Below are 10,850 nucleotides of genomic sequence, written 5' to 3'. Positions count from 1 at the left end.
CAAACTTGAAAGGACATGGGAGGGTCAGATTCAACATTGCAGGTAGCCGTCGTATTCCTTAGTGAGGTCCGCAAAAAGGAGAAAGCGGAGAACGTTTGAGGCCGGCAATCCAATAGTAAAGAGATGTTGACAAGATGTCACTGATTAGTGCTGCCAAAAAGGAGGACACACTCTGTTCGGCGCCTATTTGGAACAAGGAGTTAGGGCATCTCCAACGCGACCCATCCCGCGCCCGTGCGTTCGGATGGGTCCAGCCGGACAAAAACCCGGCCCAACGCGGGGACGCACCGCAAAAGCGGACGGCCGCGGCGTCCGGAACGACGCAAACCCGGCCCAAATCTGGGCCGGGTTTGCGTGGCCGCGGATGGCACGCGGCGTCCTCGCGTGTCCGCCCCGTCCGCGTGGCTAGCCCACTCGCTCGGTGCCCCGGTCCAATTAAATGTGGACCGGGATGGGGACGGTCCCTATCCGGGCCCCCACTTTCCACTCGGCCGCACGCGCGAGCTCGAAGCTTCCGCGCCGCCATGGCCCCGAAGCGCGAGTTCGAGCGCGTCCGCCAATGACCACGAGGCCGGCGAGCAGCCGGCAAGTCGCGCCGCCGGCGTTCGCAATGGGGCCGCCGGCGCTCCCGCGACGCGAGCGGATCTACGTCACCGTAGCGGTGGCGCGGATGTTCCGGGACGCCGGCGTCCCAATGCCGTGGGGACGTGCACCTCCTCACCGGCCGGCACCCGAGCCCGGATCGGGTTCCGGTGCCGCCCATCCCGCCGCCGGGCCGCGCCCGCTACGCCGAGATCCGGAGGCGCCGCGCCGCCCGCCGGCGGACCTCCGCACGACCCCGCGCACGGCGACGCAAGTCCCAACCGGGACTTGTGGTTCGAGGCGGAGCACGATGCGCGCCGGCGCACATGCTTCACATCCGCGACGGCGCGGCCTCGCGCGCGCCCGAGCACGACTGCTAGGCGGGCCGGCCGCCGCCCGGCGCGCCTCTACATCAACGAGCCCGCGCCCTGCCCCAGCCGCGCAGCCGCAGCCCTGTGGAGGAGGAGAACGACCCGGAGGCCGCAGGCGGCGCTCGCGGCGTCCCGCGAGCAGCGAGGACCTCGACGAAGCCGGCCAAATGGCCGCACCTCGCCGAGGCGCCGCGCACCTCCGCGCCGGGAGAGGCGGCCGTGAAGGCCCGTGGAGGACGCCCGGGCGGACGCGTGGGCCTTCCTCGAGCCGGCGCACCGTCGGGGAGGAGGCTACGCGTCGGCGGCGCTCCGGGAGGAGGAGGAGCGCCGGCCGCGCGCCCGGCGGAGGAGGAGCGCCCGGCCACGCGAGCCGCAGCGGAGGAGGAGCGCCGGCCACGCAGGCCGCAGCGGAGGAGCAGCTCCGACAGGAGTCCGCGCGGAGGGCACGGCCGCGCGAGCCGGCGAGCCCGCCGAACGCGCACTCCGCCCGGGAAAGGGCGCAGCTGGGAGCCCCGGCCGGAGTCCCGGTGCCCTCCGGCGTGTCGAGCCGGAACAGCGCGTCGCCGCCGGGGGTGTCGTCGTCATCGACGCCGACGATGACGAGTACTACTGGGGGTAGTACTGCCGGCGGCCACCGTGCTCGCAAACCCTGTCTAGGGTTTCTTTTTTTTTGTTTAAAGCCCATATAGGGCTTTCTTTTGTGTAAAAATTGCCCAAAATAGGGCTAAGTTTAATTAACCACTAGTTTAATGTTATTTTTAGCTGTTTTCCTTTTTTATTTTCATATGCGGTGCGTCCGCGCGTTGGGCGCAGCGTGCGACCCAAACGGACACGCGGACGCGGGGCGCTGTCCGGGTGTCCGTTCGGCCACCCAAACGGCCCAAAACGGACGCGCTGGGCCGTCCGTTTGGGTCGCCCGATTGGAGATGCCCTTACATAGGAAACGAATAGGACAGTAACATTGGGAATGACACAAGTGCAAGCTAACAGGCAGTCCAAAAGATAAGGATAGGCACCTTCTACACAAAATTGCAAATGGAGCTCGAGCTACATTAGCTCATCGGTAAAAAAATTCGGACAATAATCCTGCAAGTAGACAATGATGTATTCTACGAACCTGCAATATCTCAACTCAAATAACAAAAATCGATAGATTTTGGAGGTTTGAAAATCTGCACTGTTTCTTAGTTCAGATTTCACCCTTTTCATTTTTTGCGTAGCCTAAAATACAAGGAATTCGAGATAAGATTTTGCGCGTTGATAGAATACATCATTGTCTACATCTATTATTTTTCAGAAAACAAGCTCCAAAACATGACACTCCACCTTCTACTAACTGCTCCATACTAAGTAATACAAACACTCTCTTGAAATAATGTCCACAAAATACGGTTTTGGTAACAGTACAAAATACAGTTAGAAGAAGTTTATAAAGAAGCCTCCTTCATCTAAAGCAGCGGCGTATCCGTTATCCGTTCACATGACATGAGTTCCTATTTCAGTGCACGGAAACTATACATATTTGTAGCACCTAAAGTGTACACCATTCTCCGATTCCCCAGTACACAGACTATGGTTTCACCAAAATAAATAAGAAACGGGAAATACACTTATATAAGTTATAAATACTAATACTACCCTGCTGGTATAGTTCAGGCACCTAATTAGCAAGCGGGTGATCCGAGGCGTTCCAGTCATCTCGATATCTCTTCCAGCCTCTTGAGAATACGCTTGGTGTCCGGTCTCAAGGACGGCGAAGGGTTACAGCAAGCCGTCGCCAGTCCGAAGAACGCGTTGAGACTCTCTTCCCAACCCGAGTTCTTACTCTGTCTGACCAGGTCGGAGCCGAAGGCGTCCGATATCTTCCTCTCAAGAACCAGATCTTTGAACGAGGCGGGAAGGTGGATGTCGCGGGCGTTCGGCGGGCTATCGCTTCCCGCCTCCTTCTGAGCGAGCATCTCGAGCAGGATCACTCCCAGGCTGTAGATGTCGCTCTCCCTCGTGACCTCCCTCATCTTGATCAGCTCAGGGGCCTTGTATCCTTGCACAGCGGAGGTCTCGAGCATGTCTTGTGCGGCAGCAGGGTTCAGCAGGAGGTAGAGGCCATAATCTGATATCCTGGGCTGGAAATCTGCATCGAGCATAATGTTGTTTGTCTTGAGGTTGCCATGAATGATTGGCTTCTGCGATCTTGTGTGAAGGTGGTCCAGTCCCTTGACAATGCCAATAGATAGCTTGCAGATTATCTCCCATCTCTGTGAATCATTGATTCCCTCTGCAGGTAAGAAGAAAAGGTAACAACGGTCAAAAACTGTAGAAACTCCATATGCTTCATGATTTAGATGCCAGGCAGTTTAAGATCTGGCAGTAACAAAGCCAGTTGATTATAGGTTAACACGAGTGGTGGAAAAAATCTCACGGTAACAGCAGTCCGCCATAAAGAATCATCCATTTTAAACTCAGTAATGCAAAAAAAAAAAAGGGTACAGTCTGAGTACAGGTCAACCTTGATAGCACAAAAATGTACCTGAATTCAAAACCGAAACTCGCGGGCAGAAAACCAGCTTGCAACTGAGTAATACAAGAAATGAGTTACCAAACAGAGCCATTTGGAACTGTCCTTTTCAAACCCTGACCCAATCAAAATCGAAAAAAAACCCTAACCCGATCAAACACAAATGCCTCAAAAGTTGTTGGCCGTGGCAAAAGGTAGAAAACTGCATAAATTGTTTTGTATAGAAGGCAATTATCTTTTTGTCAGTCTTTCTCAATTTGACCGATTGATGGATCAGCATATAAAACATGTTCAGTAAGAGCAAACAATCCAAATATTCTCCTGAAAAAGAGAGCTGCCATAATATAATCTCGAAGACATTTCATACAAGGATGTGTTTCTATTTAATAAGATAAGAAATTGTTAACTATGTTCGGAAAGAAGTGTTCCCCTGTAAACATTGATTTGGTATAACTGAACGACACAGACGAACTCAGAAACAATGAATTAGGTGCTGCTAAAGGTGATTTTATATTCGTATATCGTGAAGAAACATGAAAAATGAAGTTTTGCAAAGTGTCCAAGCTAAGAGCATCTCCAGTCGCGTCCCCCAAACCGCGCCGGATCGAGCGTTTGGGGGACGTGTTTTGTTCGTGCCGCGTTTGGGGGACGTCGCTCCCCAGCCGCGTCCCCCAAACGCCGCCCCCAAATGAATATTTGTGCACGAAAATAAAGGTTTTCATTCAATTTTGATTATATATTACAAAGTTTGAATGAAAACGGCTAGATTTCATCTAAACCTAGACTACCGACCGCCCGGCGGCGCGTTCGACGGCCCCGCCCCGTCGTCGCCTCCCCTACGCCGCAGCTCCTCCTGCGCGCGCCTCCTCTCCTTGCGTTCGGCGGTGGCCGCACGGTGCCGCTCCCGCCGATAGTCCTCCTCCGCCCTCCCCGCCGGGCCGCCCGGAGGGAGAGCTCGACGGCGCGACGAACCGCGCCTCTTCGCGGGCACGGGCGTCGTCCCGGAGCTTCTTCTCCGACTCGAAGGACTCGACGAGGGCGCGTTGCTGATCGGCCGTCTCGTCCGGTGCGGGGCGTCGTCGCCGGACCGGCCGAACTCGTCGCCGTCGTCGTCGTCCTCCACCTCGGTCTCCTCCGCCTCGGCCTCCTCCTCCATTGGCGCCTCCTCCTCCACATCCGTTGGCGCCTCCATCATCGCCGCCGCAAACGCGTCGGCCGCCGCCAACCGCTCCCGCCCGCCTCCCCATAGCGCCGTAAGCGCCGACTCCCGGCTCGCCGACGCTCTCCGCCGTCGCCCGCCGCCGGAGCTCGATCGAGTCACGCCGCCGGCGCCGATCGAGTCACGCCGTTCACGGACGGCGCCGCCGCTCATCGCGCCGGCGCGCGGCGCTCGTCGCCCCATCGCTGCTCCATCTCCTCCCTGCACGGCGCCGTCGCGCCTCTTGTCCCGTCGAGGCGTCGAACGCCGCAACGGTGTCGCACCGTCGCTCCCCGCCACGCCGCCGCCGCCGCGGCCTCCTCGGCCCGGCGGAGGCGAGCGGAGAACGCCGCTAGATCCGCCGCCCGCCGCGCCTCACGCCGCCGGCGGGCCTCCTCCTCGAGTGCCTCCTCGAGTGCCGCACGCCGCCGCCGGCTCGTCAATGGAGGAGACGGCGGCGGAGGAAGTGGCCATCGCCGGGCGGTTCGCCATTGCCACCGGTGATGGAGGAGACGGCCGTGGAGCGACGAGGGCTGTGTTTGTTGCCGGCGGGGTGTGGCGGCTACCATTGATGAGCCGGGAGACCTTTTATAGACGCCGGCGTCGGGAAGAAAGCGCGGGAACGTACGAGAAGAGGCGGGAAGATCGCGCGGGAACGGGCGGTGGCGTGCGAACGCCGGCGACGCGTGGAGGCTGCGCAGCACCAACGAGACGTCTCGCCTGCCCCTCCGTCTCCATTAAGGCAAAGATGCCGCTGCGCGCGAATAACTTCCGTCGCGAGGTAGGCGACGGTTAGGTTAAAATTAACTGTGCCGCTGACGCGTCGGCCCCGCGCCTCCTCGCCTCTCATTTCGTTGTGTCCGGCGTGTCTGGTGCGTCCCCCGTGGGACGGGGACGGGCTCGGGGCGCCGGACACCGTATAGGGGCGCGCCGGACAAAAAAGGGCTTTGGGGGACGCGGCTGGAACGCTTTTTTTGTCCGGCGCGCCCCAAATCCCTTTGGGGGACGCGACTGGAGATGCTCTAAAAGCCCCAACCAGTAAAAGTCCACAAAGAACTTTATGAACTATTGAGTTGTCCCTTGGTCTGGTTAACTCCATGACAAGAGTACAAAGTGTAGCAGTGAAGACACATGGCTAAAAGCAAGAAAACCCACTCTGGCACACACACCAACAATTTGCTCAATCCTTGCAGCATTATTGGCAGTGCGCTTTTCACGCTGAATCTGGTGTGCCAAACAATCGAAACTAGAGCTAAATTTGCTGGTAAAACTAGAGGTAATTATGATGGCACATTAATCAGCAAAGCTGGCTAAAGTTACAGTAATAATTAGACAAGCATTTCGCATGATTAGTCTCACTCGAGGGTAACTTGGCTTGAAAGCAAAGCAAGGAAAGGAAGTGCACGCCGTACGATCTGGAGCGAAGCAAGGAAAATGGGCACAAACCTTGCAAGAAGCGGCGGAGCGAGCCGGCGGCGTAGAAGGGGTGCACGAGCAGCTTCTCCCCACGCGGGCCGACGTAGAGCGCGCGGATCGGCACGAGATTCGGGTGCTGCACCGCGCCGAGCAGCCCCGCGGCGGCGGCCGCCTCCTCGGCGCTCGCGGAGCAGACGGGGCGGAGGAAGCGGAGCAGCGCGACGGCCTCGCCGGCGCTGAGGCCGGCGCGGTAGAGCGTGCTGTGCGCCGACTTGGCCACCACCTCCCCGGGCGCCTCCAGGATCGAGGCCACCGTGAGCCCCTCGCCGCCGGGGAACCTGAGCAGCTCCTCCCCCGCGCCGGTGCCGTAGTCGCTGGACCCGGCCGCCTGGAACCGGTCGGCCCTGGCCCCGTGCGAGGGCAGCACCGCGCCGCGGCGGCGGCGCCGGCAGCGGCGGTAGCAGCGCACGAGGTAGCAGAGGGACAGCAGGGCTATGGCGGCCAGGACCGTGAAGAGGATGGCGTTGACGATTGTCCGCCGCATTGCGCCGCTCCGGCGGTGTGCTTGGCTCCGGGGAACAATGGGGGAGGAATTCCGTGGGAATATATGGCGGATTGGTAGGGTTTGGTGCCCAAAGTTTTGTGCTTTGGTCTTGCTGGGTGCTCTTGCTTCCACTGCCCTTTTGGTATTCTTTTCTTTCCCTTGGGTGGAGATCTCCCTCCCTACGGCCTGGCTGGCTGGCTGCCTCCTTTGTTTCTGTCTGTGTGTGACACTGACAGTGTGAGCTAATGGTTTTGTGGTGAAGGTAATGGTTATATTGGAGTTGAAGCTAGCTTGAGATTCTTCTCATGTTGGGGAAAGTATGTGTGTGAGAGGGATGGACCATAATTTCTTGCTTGGACTTTGGGTTTTATCTGGATATTAGATGGCAATGTTTCTGCTCACAAACAGGTCCCTAAATTTGCGAGGGTGTATCTCATGGTCCCCTAACTAACTTTATAACACGCCTGTTGTGGTCCTAACTTTTCTTAACCTTATGTGAATGTGAGTAGGGTCGGAGTGATTATGGTCAGACTGACCCGAGCCCGGCCCGGTCGAGTCCAAGGTTAGGCTTGCTTTTACAGCCCGGCTCGGAACCCGGCCTCAAAGAATTGGTATTACTTGAACTTTTTTCTTCTTCTAAAAACAATTGCAGTATCTCTATGAGAAGTGGAACATTGCTAAAGAACATATATTCATGCGTTGCTAATCAAGTTCAACTTAAAGAGCCGCCGGACATGTGAAACTATTCATTAAGGCGTTCATTTGAATATACAAGTTACAACTTTTCAGTCATATAAACTCATCGATAGCATTAGCCAACTTTAAATTTGATTGAGCGGTGCAATTGGATTGTATTTTTTTTGGAATCTGGATAAATTTGATCGCACTTTTTCAAACTTTGTAAAAATCAAAGTTATATGTTTTAGAAAATTGAAAAGCACATTATGGGTATTGGGTAGAAACTTAACCTTATAAAATCTCATACAGTAATTTTTTTAAGTCTAATAAAACTAATTTGACTATATGTCCCATGTGTGAAAATAAAATAAATTATGGTACTAAAAGCCACAACACAAGTATATTTACATTGATTGCAAATGGCCACATTCATTTTACGAAACTTGAAGGATTAGTTTCTACCCAATAACTACATGCTCGATTTTAAAAATATTCTCAAATAACTTGAAAATATAGTTATATCAAATTTTAGAAAAAATGCTATGAAATATAATTTCATGAAAAGGCATCTCTAGTTGCTGTGTTCAGTTTAGCCCAAAGGACATGTCAGTGCAAGCTCAAGGACTTGTGATAAATGTTACTCCTAGCTAGTGGCCTGATCGGCGTTTTAGGCGTGCAAGGTTAGTTGTGAGTTTTTTTTTGAAGGAGGTTAGGTGTGAGTTCTGACATGCACACTGCACTTGTTTGTATATTTAAAATTGAAACCTGTGTCTCTTGTGATACGAGACACTCCTATATATAAATGTCGTCGAGTCTTCAGTTCCACTGTTAGCTTCTCGCCCAACGGTCATGTTGTCTTCAATGCAGCGAATCAGATCACCATTTCTTCAGTATATTTATGTTTGAATTTAAAGAGAAAAGGCTAGTTTTGCATTGTTGGACAGTGACACCTTCCGACGTTTCTCTCTCAAGCTTCAGATGATGCGGGCCTCGGATCTGCCATCCGGTGACCCAGTCGTTCTCAGTGCCAGATACCATCAAAATATTTTGGAAAAATGGCGTTGGTTCCATATGATGGTTGTGCTTCAGTGCATTAGACAAAGAGTTCTTTGGTCTACGTAACGCCAATTGTCTATTGCTCACTCTTCCTTTCAGTCCGTCTGGTAGTACTTGTCGGAGAGAAGCTTGATTTTTCTGTTGTGTTCGGTTGAGAGCACAAATCCACTCGATTTTGCTGTTGTGATGATAGGTTCGACTGTTCGAGTACGAATTCAATACGGTGACAAGAACGTTCCTTCGGATCTGATAACATCGTTGTGTCGTGGAACAGGCTCGCGACCGTGTGCGTGTGCACCGAACGAAAATTGTGATAACTGAGTGGTAACAGACGGCTAACGTACGCGTCTGTACACAACTACACATAATGCCGATAGGTACGGTACACCGACGAGCAACGAACTGCAATTGACAAATTAACATACGCGTGACAGATGGAAATAATACAAACCATTATATTGTAGTACATTCTTCCAAGGATCTTCATCCAAAGTAGTCCCTCTGTTTAAAAAGGATGTCTCAGATTTGTCTTATTGATATACCTATACACTATTCATCTAGGTACATCAAATTTTAGACAAATCTGTCACATCTTATTTGAGACGGAAGAAGTATATGGCTTTCTTTAATATTTTTAGGTATTACAAGTAGATGTATATAACTGGTAGACATCACACATATCACCACACTTGCACACATGGTGCACGTATTTTTTTTGTACCATGCATGGGAGAAACCGTATATGTATCCGTCGGCCGTTGGTGCTTTGAGATTCATGCTGTATCTTATATTTTTGTCAAAGGTTGTCATGTTTCCAAATAGTTATCATGTTTCTTCATGATGGGTGTACAAAAGTATTTCCATTTATTTTAATTGCATCATGCTTTCATGTTTTATCGTGTATCAACATAGATTGAGACACGAGAATGTTTAAAAACGATGCGTAGTGAATCGACACAAATGGAATAAAATCATTTCTCTCTCGGCCTTGGTTTACGATTGCTTGCGATGAGAAAATAGACATAGAAAAACACCAAGAGCTCATTTTGCTTCCCCCACACATAATTGACATTAAAATTCAATTGAGAATTCCGTAGATATCTTCCCATGCCTAACATTAATTCATGTGGATTTGCAAGATGAAATGATACCATCAATTTTAGTTCATTTTCTCCCAAATGAAATGAAATGAGTGCTCTAAGTGAATGACACAGTAGATATGAAAAAGGTGCGAATAAGCTAAAATAGTGTAGTGTGCGTAGTGTAATCCTAGCGAATTTTTTAAATAATTTTTTTCTCATTATTTTTGTAAATAATATTCGATTTTGAATTTTTTCAAAAATAATACACCGTCGGGTTAGTGTTCCCCGATTAGAACTAATCGGGTTCCCCGTACCTGATTAGTGCTAGTCGGGGAGCACTAACCCGATTAGCATCAAATACATGCATGCAGGCACATGCAGCCTAGGGGGCAGTCGGGTTCCTCTAGCCCGACTAGTAATCGGGTTTCTCTAACCCGATTAGTACTAATCGGGTTTCCCTAACCCGACGATGTATTATTTTTGAAAAAATTTAAAATCAACTATTATTTGTAGAATTAATGGGAAAACAAGTATTATTTAAAAAAAATCGCGTAATCCTAGTGTGAGTATCTTTTGAGTTTTTTTCGAGAATTGTATCTTTTGAGATTTGACCCTTGTCACCGAGATAAGCAACGCATTGGGATCGACCTGGTTTGGGCTCCTTTGATCCATAGGATATGTACATGAATTGTGTAGGATTTTGATTCTAAGAGAAAATTTTCTAAATAGATTGTTTGATACATAGTAACATATTAGGGATTAATCCGGTAAGAATCCCGTAGTGCAAATTCTATAGAAAAAGATATTACGTCACGCCTGATGAAAAATTTATTTGCTACAATTAACAATATTTTGTCCTCAGGTAAGTATGATATTTCAATCCTAAGCTTTTTATATTTATATGATGTTTCTACCCTGTGAATCAGAGGAGCCCTAGCTTAGTTGACCAATAGGGACCGGGCGGCTGAACGAGTGCGGATGCAGCTGACGCCAGAAAGTCAAAGCCAATTGGTAGCACGAATCTGCACGATTTTGCTGTTGTGCTGTTGCATACGCATTAATCACCGTGACATGAATGATACTAAATGTTCCTCACGTGATTATTGAATACGTGAGTGGTACCAACGGCTAAGCGCTGATCATAGTCTTAGATTATCAGTAGGTAGATTACGTGCATGCTTAGGCCCACAAAATGATGATGCTGGCATGCAATTAAGGAGAGAGATAGGATTAGAAAGAACATAGGTAGAAATCAGTATCATAAGCGACGTTACGAGAAAATTAAATGCCAAATTAATCTTGTACATAGATTTACATTGAGATTCTAAAAAACAATAAATTTAGAAGTTTATGATACTACTCTATAATACTCGCCACTATGTAGATAAGTATCATGATAAAGTATCAT

The 10,850-nt window shown here is 50.9% G+C and overlaps 1 protein-coding gene across 1 annotated transcript; it reads right to left on the bottom strand.

Moving 5' to 3' along the window:
• Window positions 1-2,396: 2,396 nt before the first annotated feature.
• LOC124676091 (probably inactive leucine-rich repeat receptor-like protein kinase IMK2) lies at window positions 2,397-6,803 on the bottom strand. Its single transcript, XM_047212175.1, has 2 exons — window positions 6,113-6,803; window positions 2,397-3,228 (listed from the first exon to the last, which is right to left on the bottom strand). Exons 1-2 carry the CDS (start codon window positions 6,624-6,626, stop codon window positions 2,648-2,650), a joined length of 1,095 nt encoding a protein of 364 aa, XP_047068131.1. The 5' UTR covers window positions 6,627-6,803; the 3' UTR covers window positions 2,397-2,647.
• Between the last annotated feature and the right edge of the window lie 4,047 nt (window positions 6,804-10,850).

The sequence above is a fragment of the Lolium rigidum genome, chromosome 7 (genome assembly GCF_022539505.1).
Source record: "Lolium rigidum isolate FL_2022 chromosome 7, APGP_CSIRO_Lrig_0.1, whole genome shotgun sequence".
Lineage (NCBI taxonomy): Eukaryota > Viridiplantae > Streptophyta > Magnoliopsida > Poales > Poaceae > Lolium > Lolium rigidum.
This window is presented reverse-complemented; position numbering and strand designations above follow the sequence as displayed.

What these genes read in the sequence shown, in the direction of transcription:
- LOC124676091 (XM_047212175.1), bottom strand. Translation starts at nt 6,626, where the DNA reads ATGCGGCGGACAATCGTCAACGCCATCCTCTTCACGGTCCTGGCCGCC. An exon ending in GCTCCGCCGCTTCTTGCAAG is followed by an intron (nt 3,229 to 6,112) that starts GTTTGTGCCCAT and finishes TCTTACCTGCAG; the next exon opens with AGGGAATCAATGATTCACAG.